The 19,436-nt window shown below is 44.4% G+C and overlaps 1 protein-coding gene across 1 annotated transcript in view; it reads right to left on the reverse strand.

Moving 5' to 3' along the window:
- Positions 1 to 8,220: 8,220 nt before the first annotated feature.
- Positions 8,221 to 19,436, reverse strand: part of STAT1 (signal transducer and activator of transcription 1) — a 137,671-nt gene continuing 126,455 nt past the window's right edge. Inside the window, exons 20-24 of the mRNA XM_077448694.1 lie at positions 18,996 to 19,135; positions 13,303 to 13,488; positions 12,253 to 12,328; positions 12,020 to 12,110; positions 8,221 to 9,838 (exon numbers count right to left, since the gene is read on the reverse strand). Coding sequence (XP_077304820.1) covers positions 9,818 to 9,838; positions 12,020 to 12,110; positions 12,253 to 12,328; positions 13,303 to 13,488; positions 18,996 to 19,135 — 514 coding nt within the window. The 3' untranslated portion in view covers positions 8,221 to 9,817. The remainder of the gene's footprint in view (positions 9,839 to 12,019; positions 12,111 to 12,252; positions 12,329 to 13,302; positions 13,489 to 18,995; positions 19,136 to 19,436) is intronic.

Genomic DNA, 19,436 nt, shown 5'->3' on the forward strand with positions numbered 1-19,436 from the left:
TCATGGCAAAATACTTATGTACGTGTGATTTTTTTATTTTTAGTAAATTTGTAAAGATTTCAAACAAACTTCTTTCACAAAGTCATTATGGGGTATTGTTTGTAGAATTTTGAGGAAAATAATGAATTTAATCCATTTTGAAATAAGGCTGTAACATAAAAAAAAATTGAAAAAAAAATGAAGAGCTGTGAATACTTTCCTGATGCACTGTATGGTAAGAGGCCCCTTGGCCTAAGAACTTTTTAGCACTGAAACACCTTTTATTGTATTCTGCGAACTTTTTTCAAGCATCTGGATGAACTTTTTACTATTAAATGATGAACTTTTGCTTGAATTTTTGCTTTAACCTCATTAAACTGCGGCAGGACGGCTTTCCTGCGCATACCGCCGTTGGTGTAGGTCGATCTGTGCTAGCGGGAGCGTGCCCATGGGTCCCTTAGGACTCAATCTCCGCTGGCGACCCGTGACTGCGGTGTACAGAGGCAGAACTGGGAACTGCCTATGTAAACAAAGAAATTCCACATTCTGCCTAGTGACCTGTCAGAGGTATTCTGTTCCCAGTCATCAGGAACAGTAATCTCTGTCATGTCCTAGATAGCCCATCACCCCTACAGTTGGAACACACGCAGGGAACACAGTTAACCCCTTGATAGCCCCCTAGTGTTAACCCCTACCCTGCCAGTGACGTTTATACAGTAATCAGTAGCTATAAATATGGAAGAACAAAAAAGAAAAATCACACCTGGAATTTAGATTTATTTTCCCACACAAAGAACAATAACATCTTTTATAACTCCAGCTATAACAGCTGGGTACTGATTAAATTAGCCATACATGACTCCTGGAAAAAATAAATTAGCAGAACACTGTGGGGGTTACCGTATTTTCCGGCGTATAAGACGACCTTTTACATGTAAAAAAATTGGCCAAAAAGCAGGGGTCGTCTTATACGCCGGGTCAGCCCCTCGGATGGCTGCTTGGTGTTCGGTAATACTGTATGTAGCTTCGGCTACATACAGTATATACCGCTGAGCCAATCCTGGTGAGCGATGTATTCAAATGAATACAAAGCCTGCTCGGATTGGAGTAACGACCTCTGCCAATCCGAGCAGGCTACTCTGTAGCCTGCTCGGATTGGCTTGGAGAGTCAGAGAGGCGCGGGCTGATGATGTTACAGCCTCTGCCAATCCAAGCAGGCTTTGTATTCATTAATAGAATACATCGCTCGCCGTGATTGGCTCCAGCAGATGCAGGAAGAAGGAAGAAATATGAAGCCTCGGAAGCCTCGAAAGCCGGGTCGTCTTATACGGTAAGTACAGTTTTAAAAGCGTTTTTGTCCTATAAGATTAGGGGGTCGTCTTATATGCCGGGTTGCCTTATACACCGGCAAATACGGTATTTACTAAACCTAGAGAGTGTACAACATGGTGCAGCTATGTATAGAAATCAACTTCTAGGTTTTATTGTCAAAGCTTACTTGACCAAACTGAAGTTAGAAGCTGATTGGCTACCATGCACAACTGCATCAGACTCTGAGTGCACCGGTTTTAGAAAATCTCCCCATGCATGTTTTAGCCCATATTCATTTTTTAGCAGTTAAAGCCGGCATTTTCTCAAGGAATTTAGGATGCGGAAGCCAATATAGAATGTTTGTACCAGTTTTATTAATAAAGAAGCTTACACTATACATATGTTTATTATATTTAATGCAGAGGAGTTCAGAACCATTGAAGAGTAGCTATACGCTTAGGCATGCTAATAAAAAAAAAAACAGTAATTGGGAAACATATGTAGGCTGCTAACGCTTACCTCAAAAAATGCTAGTTGGCTGTCTGTGATGCTAATCAGATGGATTCAATACTTTGAGTGACTAATAAGGAGCAAGCATGCTTATCAGGAGATACAAGTTTACTCTAGCTTCACTAGCTTAATGCTTGTCCAAGGTTAGTGACATAGAAAGCCAGAGACACTCAGGAAACTAGCATTTTCAGAGGAGAAGGTCGGCAATGGAGTCCCGGATGTTTTCAACAGTACAGGTGTCCTTTAACCACTTTCAGACCGGACCATTTTGCTGGTAAATGACCAGAGGTCTTTTTACACTTTGGCACTGCGCTGCTTTAACTGGTAATTGCGCGGTCATGCAATGTTGTACCCAAACAAAATTTGCGTCCTTTTCTTCCCACAAATAGAGCTTTCTTTTGATGGTATTTGATTGCCTCTGCGATTTTTATTTTTTGCGATATAAACGTAAAAAGACCGCAAATTTTGAAAAAAAATGATATTTTCTACTTTTTGTTATTAGAAAAATCCAATAAACTCAATTTTAGTCATACATTTAGGCCAAAATGTATTCAGCCACATGTCTTTGGTAAAAAAAAAGTCAATAATTGTATATTTATTGGTTTGCGCAAAAGTTGTCACATCTACAAACTAAGGTACGTTTTCTGGAATTTACGCAGCTTTTAGTTTACGACTGTCTATCTCATTTCTTGAGGTGCTAAAATGACAGGGCAGTACAAAACCCCCCCAAATGACCCCATTTTGGAAAGTAGACCCCCTAAGGAAATTGATAAGAGGCATGTTGAGCCCATTGAATATTTTATTTTTTTGCCTCAAGCGATTGAATAATGACAAAAAAAAATTTTTTTTTTTTTTTTTACACAAAGTTGTCACTAAATGATATATTGCTCACACATGCTATGGGCGTATGTGAAATGACACCCCAAAATAAATTCTGCTGCTTCTCCTGAGTACGGGGATACCACATATGTGGGACTTTTTGGGAGCCTAGCCGCGTACAGGGCCCCGAAAACCAAGCACCGCCTTCAGGCTTTCTAAGGGCGTAAATTTTTGATTTCACGCCTCACTACCTATTACAGTTTTGAAGGCCATAAAATGCCAAGATGGCACAAAACCCCCACAAATGACCCCATTTTAGAAAGTAGACACCCCAAGCTATTTGCTGAGAGGCATGTTGAGTCCATGGAATATTTTATATTTTGCCACAAGTTGCGGGAAAATTACAAACTTTTTTTTTTTTTTTTTTTTTTTCACAAAGTTGTCACTAAATGATATATTGCTCATGCATGCCATGGGCATATGTGAAATGACACCCCAAAATAAATTCTGCTGCTTCTCCTGAGTACGGGGATACCACATATGTGGGACTTTTTGGGAGCCTAGCCGCGTACGGGGCCCCGAAAACCAAGCACCGCCTTCAGGCTTTCTAAGGGCGTAATTTTTTGAGTTCACTTCTCACTACCTATTACAGTTTTGAAGGCCATAAAATGCCAAGATGGCACAAAACCCCCACAAATGACCCCATTTTAGAAAGTAGACACCCCAAGCTATTTGCTGAGAGGCATGTTGAGTCCATGGAATATTTTATATTTTGCCACAAGTTGCGGGAAAATTACAAACTTTTTTTTTTTTTCACAAAGTTGTCACTAAATGATATATTGCTCACGCATGCCATGGGCATATGTGAAATGACACCCCAAAATAAATTCTGCTGCTTCTCCTGAGTACGGGGATACCACATATGTGGGACTTTTTGGGAGCCTAGCCGCGTACGGGGCCCCAAAAACCAAGCACCGCCTTCAGGCTTTCTAAGGGCGTTACAGTTTTGAAGGCCATAAAATGCCAAGATGGCACAAACCCCCCCCCCCCAAATGACCCCATTTTAGAAAGTAGACACCCCTAAATTTAGGGGTACACTAGTGAGACTAGGTAATAAATGGCGGGTGCCCTGAAACTATAAAAAAATAACTAACCAACCAGCGTCACCTGTAACAGTTATATGGTGATCACTGGTGAAAGGGTTAACTAGGGGGCAATCAGGGGGCTTTATGCGGTAGTATATGGGGGTCCCTGGCGCTATAAAAAGCTGCGGCGAACCTAAATACCTACCTGCCTAACTAGCGTCACCTGTGACACTAATACAGCGATCAGAAAAACGATCGCTTATTAGGCTGGGTTCACACTGGAGCGATGCGGGAACGCCACGAATGCGCGGCGGGTTCCCGCATCGCATGCCTCCCGGCGGCAGTTCACACTGCCCTATGCGAACTGCTGGGAGTGTCAGTGAAATGTTAATGACACCCCCAGATCAGTTCGCATATCGCAGTGCGATCTGCAAACTTGGATCGCATGGTGTGAACACCCATGCGATCCGATTCTGCTGCGGACCAAAAAAAGGGTCCCGTGCGAGTTTGCGGCGGGTGCGGCGGGTGCGACACGAATTCAGCCATACTATCTGTATAGCTGAACTCGAATCGCACAGAGATCGGATGTGATTTGCACTGCAGTGCGGTGCGAATCACATCCGTTCTCATAAACCGCTGCAATGTGAACCCAGCCTTAGTGACACTGGCGACGGGGGGTGATCACGGGGTTAAACCTTTATTGGGGGGGTTAGGGGGGTACCTTAGAACTAAAGGGGGCTAACCCTAACTGCCCTAACAGTTATTAGTCACAAATGACACCTGCCGGGTGATCAGGGGGTTAAACCTTTATTAGGTAATAAATGGCGGGTGCCCTGAAACTATAAAAAAATAACTAACCAACCAGCGTCACCTGTAACAGTTATATGGTGATCACTGGTGAAAGGGTTAACTAGGGGGCAATCAGGGGGCTTTATGCGGTAGTATATGGGGGTCCCTAGCGCTATAAAAAGCTGCGGCGAACCTAAATACCTACCTGCCTAACTAGCGTCACCTGTGACACTAATACGGCGATCAGAAAAATGATCGCTTATTAGGCTGGGTTCACACTGGAGCGATGCGGAAACGCCGCGAATCCGCGGCGGGTTCCCGCATCGCATGCCTCCCGGCGGCAGTTCACACTGCCCTATGCGAACTGCTGGGAGTGTCAGTGAAATGTTACTGACACCCCCAGATCAGTTCGCATATCGCAGTGCGATCTGCAAACTCGGATCGCATGGTGTGAACACCCATGCGATCCGATTCTGCTGCGGGCCAAAAAAAGGGTCCCGTGCGAATTTGCGGCGGGTGCGGCGGGTGTGGCGGGTGCGGCGAATGGCTGAACTCGAATCGCACAGAGATCGGATGTGATTTGCACTGCAGTGCGGTGCGAATCACATTCGTTCTCATAAACCGCTGCAATGTGAACCCAGCCTTAGTGACACTGGCGACGGGGGGTGATCACGGGGTTAAACCTTTATTGGGGGGGTTAGGGGGGTACATTAGAACTAAAGGGGGCTAACCCTAACTGCCCTAACAGTTATTACAGTCACAAATGACACCAATGCAAAAAAAAAAAAAAAAAAAAAAAAAATGACATTGGTGTCACTGTGACTGGGGGGCAGGGGTAATTGGGGGGGTGATCGGGGGGTAAAGGGGGGGTGTGAGTGTGCCTGGCATGTTCTACTGTGTGTGGGATGTGTTGGTGCAACTCACTGATCTGCTCTCCTCCGTGTCGGAACGAAAAATACCGACACGGAGGAGAGAATACATCACTTCCTCTCCTGTGTTTACATTACAGGAGAGGAAGTGATGTCACCGGGGATTTCCATTCGTCGGGAGCGATCGCGAGGGGGTGGCCATGAATGAATGGCCGTCCCCTCGTCCGGGATCGCTCCCGAACGAAAACCGACCGCCGCAGGCACCGGGCGGGGGCCCGATCGGGCCCCCGACCCGCGGGAGGCAAAGCACGTACATGTACGTGCTTATGCCTGCCCGTGCCATTCTGCCGACGTACATCGGCGTGAGGCGGTCGGCAAGTGGTTAAAGAACAAGTATATAATTATGTTACTCCTTAGAACTGATTAAATAAAAGCAATCACAAAACTATGAAAAATAAAATACCCCTGTGCAATCACTATGACATATATAGTGATTGACTGTGAAATAACCAGATATTTTGTCAACCAATGCTGCTGCCAGAATCTCAAGTGCTCCACACACCAATAGACTAATATCTTAATAAAATTATTCAGCACTGCAATAAAAAACAATTAATCCAAATTAGATCCAGCCCAAACCAATTGAGGAAGTTATATAAATAAATAAAAAAGTCCAGTATGTATTAACATCAGTCCAAAAACGTGTTACAATTGTCCTCTGTGAATGCCACTTTGTGATTCACACACCAACACCGCAGCAGTTCACCTTATCTCATGACGCGCAAAGGTCAAATTGCGCCTGTCCCTTTAAGGGCAATATTTTCCTTGGCAATAAGATATCCTCGCGGTTCAACTGAACCAACGAATTACCATCCACCAAAATCCAAAGATGGTACTCAAAAATAAAAAGGTTTTAAAAATATTATAGTACTTTCTGTAAAATCACCAATTTATTAACAAACATGAAATTCATGTGTGTGGATCACGATGTGGCATTCACAGAAGACAATTGTAATGCATGTTTTTGGACTGATATTAATACACACTGGACTTTTCATTTTGGGACTTTATTTTATTTATATAACTTTCATGTTTGGTTTATGCTGGATTTAATGATAATTAATTGTTTTTTATTGCAGGGCGGAATCATTTGGTTAAGATAACCACAAAACGATGGTTTCTGTACAGCTTATATTATTACTGCAATGCCTGAAACACGTACAAAAGGAACACACACGCAAAACGAAAACACACAACCTTTCTCAATCGGGGTGTCACGGCACCCTGGGGTACCCCCTGAGGTTGTCAGGGGTTCCATGGCATCCTGGTAGAGAAAGGCTGTCAGATTACACTGAACTTGCGATCCTGAGCCAAACTGTAAATCAGCACTACCGGAGCTATGTTAGACAGTGAATGCACTTAGGAAAGTGAACTGGAAGGGCAAAGCATCTTCCCACGGCTGAGCTCCCTGACTTCCCCTACAGTGAACTATCTATCTCGCTGTTTGAGTAAAGCTAAAGTGTTGCAATTTTTAAAGGCTGTTTATGGGTGTGTGTGTACTGTATGAGTGTGTACTGTATGTATGTGTGTATGTACAAGAGTGTGTACTGTGTATGTACTGTATGTAGGAGTGCGTGTACTGTATGTATATATGTGTGTGTACTGTATGTGTGTGTGTACTGTATGTATGAGTGTGTTTACTTATGTATATATGTGTGTGTACTGTATGTATGAGTGTATATGTGTGTGTACTGTATGTGTGTACTGTAGGTATGAGTGTGTGTACTGTAGGTATGAGTGTGTGTACTGTAGGTATGAGTGTGTATACTGTAGGTATATGTGTGTGTACTGTAGGTATATGTGTGTTTGTGTATGTACGTATGCATGTGTTCTTAATCCTGTATGATCAGATCTGCGCTCTTAGGGCTTCTTCATAATAGCAGCAAGGACTGATATTCAGAGAGAGTTCTCAGTGCTGTTCCTCAGAAAGGACAGCACCAAGGTAAGTGTCATTTAACAATTAAATGAAACTTCACTTCTAGTATGGGTATTTAAACTTCTGTCAGGTTTAATTTGCTGTCTGTCTCCCCGTTTGCAATATTTACTGTGTTGTGACCATTGTCACTGGGACTGAAAGTGATGAATAAAGGGGAAATCTCTCAGAAGGAAAGCTTTTTCTGGTGAGAGTTGTCAAAGAGCTTGTTCACAGGTGTGGCTATATATATCCGAGGTGGATCGCTTTTCAGAAGGCATTTGACAGGCGTTAAGAGGCAATATGCTCCCTCCTCGCTGCCTGTTTAACCCCCTTAATGCCACAACCACATGCAGTGCGGCCCCATTCACCAGGGGATATACTTCCAGCCGCTGCCACAACATGTGTACACCCCCGCTACTGCCTTGTGTAGCTAAAGGAAGAGTAGTTGGGGGGTGGTAAAAACTTCTCATCCTCATGGTTTTACTGCCCTCCTACCTCACATGTGAACAAAGCATTGAATCACATCTCTCATTCCTTTCAATGGGGTGCTCTATTTGTAGAAATGCAGAGAAAATAGTCCTCGAGCACCACCTAAAACACACCGCATTTTGCCAATGTGTGAGAGTACCATTATAAATTCATGACACCCCTGCATGTCTGCTAAAGAGCACTGCATGTCAGGAACATGTGTGATTTTGCACGTGTTCCCGCAATATACAGTAATGTAAACCAAGCCTTAGATTGGAGTGCCTTGAGACTGAAAATGCTTTTCAAGGGCGCTTTGACTGGAATAAAGTTGACAAACACTGCTTTAGACATACAATTTGCCTACAGATCTCTGTCAGCTGATTCTGACCAAGCCTTGAGTACAGACACATCTAAATGGATGCAAGGATGACTTTATTTAATTCTATATGCAGAAAAGTCATTGTATGCAGACTGTTTTATCAGGAAGCTGAAGGAGATTTGAAGACCCTGCATGATGGCAGTGCAGCCCCAAAATGAGTGCAGGAGAGAACAGATTATATTTTAAAAACTGTTTGATTGGACTGGACATAATAAAAGAGGCAAATGTGTATTTAAAATGCACTTATTCTTTAAATTTCTGTGACAAACATACATTCTATACATTAAATACTGACTTTTTTAAAATGCATTTATTACACAACTTGGAACTGTTCAACGATTACATCTACTATACTCAAGACAAGATAAGAGGCTTTGCAACCTGCTGCCTGTGCGTGGTTCTTCAGCAGAATGCAATGACACTGGGTTGATTTACTAAAGGCAAATAGACTGCGCACTTTGCAGTTGCATTCTACAAGTGCAGTTGCTCCAGAGCATAGTAAATGAGGTAAACCTTCACTTTGCAAAGAATACCTATTCACGTGCAAGGAAAATTAAAAAAACAGCATTATTGCTTGCATATGATTGGATGACGAAAGCCAGCAGAGCTTCTGCTCACTTACTAAGCCCTGGAGCAATTGTTTTTGCAGTGTGCAACTGCACTGTTGCAAAGTGCACAGTCTATTTGCCTTTAGTAAATCAACCCCTTAATATCATACCATGCCAGCCTATCCATTGTTCCTAAAACAATCACTGTAGAAGAAAAAGGCTAACATACTGGCAGAGTAACATTAGTGACAGCAAAACATGAACCAATTACAGTATATACTCGAGTATAAGCTAACTTTTTCAGCACATTTTTGTATGCTGAAAAAACCCCTCAACTTATACTCGAGTGAGGGTCTCCCGCTGTGTCATGCAGTCCTAACTGCTCGGCAGCCGTCCACTGTAACAAACCCCCTCCTCCTTCTCGTCTGTGGTAGATGGAACACTGAACACAACTACAATGCTGGGAAACTGAATCAGTGTTTCGTCTATCACGGATGCTTTGTTACAGTGGACGGCCTGTCAAAAGCACAGGTGGGCACAGTGAGGCTGCAGATGGGCATTGTTTACCCAGTAGCTGCTGCATTTCCCACCCTAGACTTATGCCTCGAGCCAATACGTTTTCCCTGTTTTTTGTGTTAAAAAAAAGGTGCTTCGGCTTATATTCGGGTCAGCTTATACTAGAGTATTTACAGTAGCTCTAAACATCAGTCATGAACCACTAATATTCTAGACCAAGACAAACATGTCTGGATATTAACAGATTACATTTGCAATCCAATACCAAATGCATCCTTCTGCCTACAACATTGGAAGCCACCTACAGGCCACTAGAACTATAGGAGAAAGAGGTGGTGATAGAATTGTGGTCTATTCTCCTAGAGGTCCTCAGTTTTCCTGGAATTATAGGCCTGGCATGCATATTCACATTTCTCATTGACAGCAGGATGATACCACACTGATTTCTAAAAATGATTAATGATGAACTAAACATCCACCTGGACACAACTTACAGTAACATAATTTCAAAAAAGCAACTTGATACTGAAAGATCTTGCAAAGGATGGTTATAGGCACCACTGAAGATACTAATTGCTGTAGGAATCCATCTGTAAATGAAGGTACAAAATACATTTTATTTTAGAAGAACATTAGTTTGGAAAAAATACTGTACATCATATCTTTGGTGTGGTCATTTCCAAATGGAGCATTGTGTGTATAGTGAAGGGTTGGCTGACTTGATTACACTATGTGCAATGTCTAGTTGTATACATAAGAAACAAAGCCAGGGTGGTGTAAACATGTCAGACTCATAAGCAGCAAATGGCGTAAGAGGCGGTTCACACAGGGTCGCCAGCATACCCCGGGACTGTGATGTCATAAAGGGGCGGGGTCACCGTGTGACATCATCCGGTGACCACGCCCCATACCTATATAAGTCGCCGCGCACGTCGCACAAGCCAGTACAGTGGAAGACAGCGTCGGGTCAACATCGAAAGAAGAGAGAAGGAGGAGACCGGGCTCTTCCGCTAGTAAAAGTGCTGCAAGAAGACAGCGGAGGAGCCCGGGAGAAGACGCCGGAGAGCGGGAGAAGAGGCCGGACACCGGGAGAAGAGGCCGAACAGAGCGGAGAAGTCGTCAGAAGACCCCCCCTACGTCGGAAGAAGACCCCTGTGGCTGCTTAATAAATGACTTTTAAAACTTGTGCTGTGGTTTTTATTGAAATGTTTCCCCCAGGTGAATGGGTAGGGGTACGATGTACCCCTTACTCATTCACATAGGGTGGGGGGCCAGGATCTGGGGGTCCCCTTATTAAAGGGGGCTCCCGGATTTTGATAAGCCCCCGACAACCAACGGCCAGGGTTGTCGGGAAGAGGCCCTTGTCCTCATCAACATGGGGACAAGGTGCTTTGGGGTGGGGGGGCCGCAGGGCGCCCCCCTTCCCCAAAGCACCAACCCCCCATGTTGAGGGCACACGGCCTGGTACGGTCCAGGGGGGGGGGGAGGCTGCTCACTCATCCCCACCCCCTTCCTGACCAGCCAGGCTTCGTGCTCGGATAAGGGTTTGGTATGGATCCACGCTGTTTTTTCGGCGTAGGGGGTTCCCCTTAAAACCCATACCAGACCTAAGGGCCTGGTATGCTCCTGGAGGGGGAACCCATGCCGTTTTTTGCTTTTTTCACTTGCCATGGAGTTCCCCCTTGAGAGCTCATTCTCTGATTGGCCACGGCAAAAATCGCCTGGCCTGGGGCGACTTAAATTCGTGTTGTAAGTCACCCCAAGTCTTGTTGACAAGTCATGTCCAAGTTGCCTCCAAAAGTCGTGTTGGAAGTCGTGTTGCCCCTGTGTGAACCGGCTCTAAAGGTCTGTGAATCTTTTAAACAGTGCATCCAAAAACAAAACCACACACAGACATAACTATTTATATTATTACTTAGTAATTAGAGTGCTGTTTTAGCAATATGAGAGGTGATTTGCAAGAAAAAAATACTTTGGCTATGAAAGGGTGCTGTGGCTTCCTTATATAGGAAAATAGGAGGCAGCTGCCCTTACAGTTTTTTTAAAAGAGAAGTATGTTTTTTAACTTACTTAGGTGGATGCAGCATTGGACCGGTGCTGCATCTGTCCCCCGGCGTCTCTGCACTGAGAACCAAGCGATCGAACACCGCTGATGGCTCGGTTCTCTCAGCTCCCCAAGAAGAGAGCTGCTGGCTGTCAGTCAGCAGCTCTCCTCTCTGCTCCTCCACGCTCATTGGAGAGCTGAGCTATGGAGAGACAGGGAACGGCTGCTGAGAAGAGGAGACAGGCATCAGTCCAGGCACCTGGCGGATCCAGACTTTATTGTCGTGATGACTCGATGCTTGGACTTCAGATCGCTCTCTGCAGAAAACAGGTCACAGGAGTGCAAAACGAATTGCACTCCTGGGACCCATAGGAGAAGCCCAGCCAAACAAGCTTAGGCTGGACTTCTTCTTTAAAGTCTTGCCAACCCAGGACACATTGCTCTGCAGTGAGAAACTTTGTGGTGACAGCTTTGCAAGTAAAAACTACTATTTCTTGGTTTTGGCACAAAGTTGGACAGGCTAAGACTGTTTTATTACTATGGATAATTTGATTGTGTTTTATGGGGCTGGAAGCACAGTAAATCTGGTTGCAGACACTATGAAGCCTAACTGCTTTGTGGACTGTTGATATCTGTACAAAAACACCCTACTAGAGGTGGTTTACCCCAAGAGATGACAAAAAAGCAAGGCTGCTGCCATTACAAAATTCACTGAATTTATACTCACCAAACCTTCAGGTACTAGCCTTTCTAAATGAGCATATTCATCTGGAGACATTGGTAACAGAGAATCGGCTGTTGTCAGTCTTGAAGGGTGTCTATAGGACAAATAGAATGAAAACAATTTGTTTTATGCCAGTAACTCATTTTCCGAAGGCATAATCAGGACAAAGAAGAAAACAAGTAGCTTAATGTTATAAAAATACTTTTAAATTTAAAAATAATCAGTACTATACTTACACTTCAGATACTGATATTAATTCTGTTTTGATGTATCCTGTTGCTTTAGGTCCATCAAGATCCATTGGTTCAGAAGCTATGAAATAAAAGGAATTACAATTATTTAGATGTCTGAGGAGTTTCACAAACGTTATCCTCTTCAACATTGCTGATGTCCGTTTTATGCATTGCTGATTTCTTTGGCACAGCTATCTGTATCCAGAGCTTTTTTTACCAGAATGTTAAATGAGGACCAATACAAAGGGCAACAGGTGCAGCATTAAGCCACCTATGGACATTTTTGGCTACATTCAGAAACAGAACTGTTGGGGAATTTTTGTGCTTTTTGCAGATTTGCACTATACTCTATTAAACATGGTTTCCTATGGAACACATTTTGTAGTGCAAATCTGCACAATGCAAAAAGCACTAAAAATGCATAGATGTGAATCCAGCCTAAAGCTGAATCCCAGGCATGGCCTTTTAGTAACATTGGTCCAACTTGGAGCAATGTAGGTATGCATAGGCCATATCTGTGGGATCCCTGTGCAAGTGGATAATCACCACTACTACAGTAATTGCCAGTATCTTCTGAGCGCTATTCAATTCCTTGTAGCTTTTGAAATTAATACAAATCGTTATTTGATTGGATGAAGTCCAACGCCTCTTCACCTTGTTCAAAGAACACTTTGAATTCATTGAAAAAAATGCAAGGCGTTCTGTGAATGATGCCTGTGTCCAGCAAGCTCTCGTGTTCACTAGATAGAGGTGATTATTGTAGTAGCGATGATTTTTTGCTTCCTCATGGATCCCACAGGCAGGCTGGTGCAATATGTCTATGCAAATAAACATACATGAAATTCTGCTCAGCCTCATTACTCCTACCTCAACCAACACTAAAATGAATGGTGCTGGTGAGGTAACAGCACTCTCTGTCATGTGACAATGTGCAGGCCTGAGCACTGTCACAGGGGAGGAGATCACATGCAAGGTGAGTATATGTGGCTTGGGGGAAAACCTTTTTCTGAGACACTTGAAAAACAAAAAAATTATATACTCGTGTATATATACCATCTGTAGGCCTGGAGTAGTATTTTCCAAATGCTCCATCTTTTGGCGTGTTTGGATATAAAAATTTCAGTGGATTTTCAGGAATGTTTTCAGCTGCCATTACTTTATAGTTGCGAATAATGTCTGGAAACGTCACAGCAGAAAGCTCCTTCTTTGTATAAGGCTCCACAGAATGAAATACTGGCTCTGAAATGATATAAATGGATAGAAAAGCAATCTTATAGTTTATCATTACATATCTCAATGTGCCCATTGTATTGAAAATGGAAGTGAAACCCTGAACCAGACATTGATGCAACGGTATATGATCATGTTACCATTATTATTCAGGTTATATATTTAAAGGTAATATAGTATTTCAAGTTTATTTTTTTTATAGATTTAAGATCTGATCCGCATAGTGTCCATTCAAAGTTTCACAGTGTCAAAGGGTTTCATAATTGGTAAGGTTGAATAAAGATACCACTTCCATATCCCTCTATATTGTGTTCAATAAGATGCCCATCTAAAGGTTTTTGTTTAAATTAGCAACACGTTCCTGCTTCCAACTGTGGAAGGGAGTTTCACATCCTTAGCGCTCTAACAGTAAAGAACCCCTTGCACAGTTTAAGTTTGAACTGCTTCTCGTACAACTTCATTAAGTGGTTACATGTCATCTTAAGTGACCTGAGACTAGTTTCCTCACAATGCTGGAATCATCATTAAGATATTTATATATATTGCTATCCTAGTGCTAACTTGTTATTGATTGTTAAGACAAGTCAGAAGTAAAAAGAAAAGGCAAGTATTAATTTGAAAAGCAGGAATCTAAGAGGAGCCCACCTCCACATTTACATTTCTTCATGAGCTCTTTAATAGAGATTGACCTAAGCAGTGCTCTAATATGCAAATACAAACTATTGAACAGTGAGCTTACCCAACTAACATTTGCATCACAGGTGAAGCGTAGGAGGGAACTCTAATGCCTTGTACACACGGCCGGACATTCTGACCACAACATCCGTCGGATTTTTGTCCAAAGGATTTTGTCTGAAACTGGTGTTGCATACGGCCGGACTATGTAGAGGCTAGTAGCCAATATCTTTGGTCTCGTAATTTTATCTGTGCATGCGTGGCACATTTTCTGTCGGAATTCTCTACAAACAATCGGAAAAAGTCTGATTGGATTTTTTGGACGGAAAATTTTAGATCCTGCTCTCAAATTTTTTCCGTCGGAATTTCTGACAGAAAAAGTCTGATAGAGCCCACACACAATCAGATTTTCCAACAATATAATCTGATCGGACCTTTTCCATCGTGTGTACAGGGCATAAGGCTGCATTCACCCCTGAGAGTTTTCAGCTCGTAAAATGCTTATCTCAAAAGTTCAAAAACGCCCAACAAGCAAAATCCCATTCATTTAAATGGTTCTTGTTCACATCTGAGTGTTCTGTCGCCTGAAGCAAAATGCCTGAAGCTCAAAAAAGTACATTATTTTCTTTTTAGGTGGATTACAGACATTTTTTCTTTTTACATTGGTGACCTTTTGACCTGTGCCAAATCGTAGCAAAAAACACGTGACTTTCCACCTGAAAACGATACACTCAGGTGTGAATGCAGGCATTGTGCCTGCTTTACAGTCTTCTAAGACAGGCCATACAATATGCAACTTTCTTTCCTTTAACACAGTCTTTTCCCATCAACACAGTCAGTGTTACTGGAGGGAATGACTCATGCAGCCTTCCCCACCGACAGAATACAATGCTCACTGCCGGCAGCTATAGATGACCAAAAAAGAAAAATTCAGACAGGCTGATTTTACTGAAGTCAATGGATGGATCAACTTCAGTACAACCAGCCTGCCCATATACGGCTTGAAAATCAGCCAGTTCCTGTAGTGGTGGAGATATAGCAGGTAAAATAAGTATTGAAGACGTCACCATTTTTCTAGGTAAATATATTTCTAAAGGTGCTATTGACATGACATTTTCACCATGTCAGTAACAACTCATGCAATCCATATATTCAAAGAAACCAAAACAAATAAATTCAGAAATTAAGTTATGTGTAATAAAATGGAATGACACAGGAAAAAAAGTATTGAACACATGAAGAAAGGAAGGTGCAAATAGGCATGGAAAGCCACGATACCAGTTGAAATCTATCAGTAATTAGAAAGCAATCCTGCCCCTTGTCAGTGCAAATATCAGCTGGTTTAGTCTCAACTGATGGCCTATAAAAAAGGTGTCTCATTACCAAGGTGTCACACAAGAAACATCTCATACTGGGAAAAAGCAAAGAGCTCTCTTAACCTTATTGTTGCAAAACATACTGATGGCAATGGGACGTACCCCTTCCTTCTTGGGAACTACAAACAGATTTGAGTAGAACCCCTGGAAGCGTTCCGATTCCGGAACTGGTACAATCACCCCATAACACAGCAAGTCCCTCACCACCCCTAACAGGGCCTCCCAGCGAACATGGGACACAAGTATGCTGGAGGCGAAGAATCTGTTTGGTGGCCAAGAGAGAAACTCTATGTTGTAGCCCGTTGAAATCAGATCACAGACCCATTGGTTGGATAACCAGGAGGTCCACCGGGCTGCAAACTCCCAAAGGTGACCCCCCACCCGGGACACAGGTGGGGGCAAACCTTCATGCGGTAGCACTTTTGTTCGCAGGCTTGTTAGGCTTGCGGTTCCAGGGACGCTTCTGACCGTCCGTGGGTGTCCTGTCGGGCTGGGGGGCATTTTGCCGAAGCACCGGGCGGACAAAAAAGCCGATTGTGAGCGGAAGAAGAGGACCATTGCCTGCGGTGTGGCTCCTTAGCCTTCCTGGCCTGTGCGAGTAGAGTACTCTTACCACCCGTGGCATTCTTAATAATGTCATCCAACGAGGCTCCAAAGAGCCTGTCACCAAGGCAGGGAAGATCCATCAGGGCTTTCTTCGATTGCCTGGTCAGCAGACCAGCATTTCAGCCAAACGAGGCGCCTCAGCACCAGAGCTGACACTAAAGCCCTGGACAACAGGGGGAGAATGTCCAGGGCTGTGTCACAAACGTACTTAAGGCCATGCACTAGTTGGTCTGCTAGCTCCACGCAGACAGGGGAGGCGTTCTGCTCTCCCAATCCACGGTGCAAAAGTTTTGCCCACTCAGTCAGTGTCTGTGACACCAGTGTGGATGCCAGTGCAGGTCGCACGGCTGACCCCACAACCGTAAACAAGGAACGAGCCACTGCCTCTGCCTTCCTGTCGGTGGGATCCTTGAATGCAGAAGTCCCCTCAACCGGGATCGTGGTAACTTTATTTAACCTAGATACTGGGGGGTCCACGACCGGAGGAGCCGACCAAATTTGAGAAGGCTTTCCTCAAAGGGGTAACGCACCGCCAAATTTTTGGGGACCAAAAAGGTCCGTTGTGGGTGACCCCATTCCCTGTAGATGAATTTGTCAAAATAAGTCAAATACGGGAACACCTTAGGTGAACGTGCTGGCTTGCGGGACCCAAAAGGGACCGGAACATCAGTAGAGGAATCCGCTGGCTCCTGAATCTTCAGGGTATCACGCACAGCTGTGATAAGTGCTCCAACAAGCGCCTTGTCGCGCCCGGACCCGGACGGGGAATAATCCTCACTGTCCGAATGGTCCTGGTCAGCCACGTCTGATAGGTCAGAGCAGGGGTCTCCAGCCACAGCACGGCTCGAGTCTGCATCAGAGCTCTCCCCAGAGGACAACATAGGAGTCAAGGACCACTGTCAGGGTGTCCATGCGCACCGTGCTAACTGCAGGTGACCCGGTTGCTATAGCCTGGATTTCAGGGGAAGAAACACCAGTTTCTGAAGCCATGCTGATCCTAGCCTGTCTGCCACCTGCAAGGGGACTTAGGACAGTGAAGGTCCCACCCTCCTGCTGCCACCACGTGGGGGGAATGGGGGGCTACTAGCACTAGACTCACCACCCTGGGGCGTTCTGTGATAGCTACAGCAGTGCCTGCAATCCCTAGGAGGTTCCCAGTAGCAGAGAGGAGAAAAATTGTGTCAGCAGCAGCTGCGCCAACCAGCGGTGCAACGATCTGCAGAACAGCTTCAGCATTCAGCACAGAGCCATCTAGCGTCCTGCACACACAGTGGACACAGGAAGCAGCAAGTGAAAGCACATGTCATGCTGTCACAAGAGGACAGCTGTGAAAAAAGCATTCAGGCTTTAATAAAATGGCCGCCAATGTAATCAATAGGAATCCTAAGGAAAATGGCTGCTAAAGCTCACCAGGGGAATCTATAACTTTCCCAAATCCAAGATGGCCGCCGGAAACAGCGCCATGCGGTGAACAGAGCAAAAATAAAAACGAGCTGCCTGCTAACAGTCAGACAACCTCCACAAAAACGGCTTTTTGGGACCCCCAGACCTGGACCAGGACTAATGCCAGCCCCATAGAGCCCCCACAGGTGAGAAACAGCGACCCACATACACCGCCCGCAGCGCATGCAGACACTCCCCTCAGAGGGGGGAAGGATGGGTGATAGGGACTTGGGAGAGAAGATAAGGAGGTGAGGTGGCCCCTGAATTGACCCCCCAGGGAATGCCCAGCTGCTCACCACACCGAAGCAGGGAGAGCCATACTTACCAGTCCTGAAGAGCTGGGAGACATTCCATCACAGAGCTAGACCTGCGCAGTTACAGGGTAGCTGCTGGCCTCGGTATACTGTGATCCAGACATCAGTAGCCCGGTCATATGTATACTCCGGAGCATTGAAGCTCACTGACCACCTCTGGAGCATGAGGTATGTCGTGGCCTGCCGAGCTGTAGCTGTGGCCTGCTCACGCTCGATGGCCGGACTGGGGAGACTACAAGGATATCATTAACCAGCCTGTCACCCAGCCGGCAGTTGATAGAAGATCTCAGGATCTTTCATCTTGCGCAAAAAGCAGCAAACCTGCAGTAAAAATATGAACTGAGAGGCCCGCAGGGTTTCATAGGTCATTCTCCTTGTTAGGCAAAATAAAAACTGAAGCTGCTAGCAGCAGGAGGAGGGTTGATAGCACGGGGTCCGCCCCCCCGGGGCAGATTTAAAGTTCTGTGTATTGTGTAACTATTTTGCCTAGTTTCTCCTAATGGCAGGCTATACAACCCATTTAGTACAGAGATGAGCTGTGTCGGTCGGTGAATATAAGAGAAATGGTGACGTGTTTAATACTTATTTTACCCACTCTATGTTAAAGAGGAACTGCAGTCTGCTCACATAATTTGTAATAAAAACATCTTTGCCATTCTGAAGCTTCCCTCCAACCACTTTGCATATTGTTTTATATATACTGTGATTCTGTACTTGCCAAATATGCTGCAGAAATCTCCCTCCACTGAGTCTGGCTGCAACCATTTTAACTGTGGGCAGCTGAAGCTGGATTTACACAGATACACACCTCCAACTCTGCAACTCTAATTGGCCCTCTTATGACTCACCGTCCCCCCCCCCTCTCTTCCTGGCAAACTCTCTGAAGAGTGAGAGAGAGCGGATGTCATAAGCCTAGGCTTTTTTACAGACAGGAAACAGGAAGTGGGCTGTATAAGGTATTTACTGGCAGAAAAAAATATATATTTTACCATCCAAAGTTAACACAACAAGGGCAGAGGATTTAATAGATGGAAAGATGAAAAATGAGTGAAGTTCTGCTTTAAATTAGTGTTTGCATCCTATGAATGTGCAGCCTTCTTACCATTTTGTGACCTCTCCACCCAGGTAAATGTGATGGCTCCTTCTTTACTGCTTTCACTAAACCTCAATAAAAATGTACCCGGTTCTTTGTCTTTTAGCAGCATACGCTCTCTTTCTTTGCTTATAAAACCCATAATACACCTGGAAGTTTACAAGAAGAAAAAGCATTATTGTTGTTTACGAGTAAATCTATGACAATCACAGCACAATAAACATAAGATTTTTGTACTCACCATAGAATCCTGAAGCAAACAAAAAATTGCGGGCTAGCTCAGGATGAACCCTCTTACTCCCAAGCATGCCCCAGTTCTGCAGTAAAGCAGTACCAAAAGCATGATCAGAATTACAGAGGGGTAGGCCATGTGTCCATGTATAGATTGGGGGACATGAGAAGTCATTCACCTTCCAAAAAGCAGTCCAACTGAGGGGTGGGCAACACAGG

The sequence above is a fragment of the Lithobates pipiens genome, unplaced genomic scaffold, assembly GCF_037356315.1.
Source record: "Lithobates pipiens isolate NorthernLeopardFrog02 unplaced genomic scaffold, aLitPip1_a1.2 Scaffold_22, whole genome shotgun sequence".
Taxonomy (NCBI): Eukaryota; Metazoa; Chordata; class Amphibia; order Anura; family Ranidae; genus Lithobates; species Lithobates pipiens.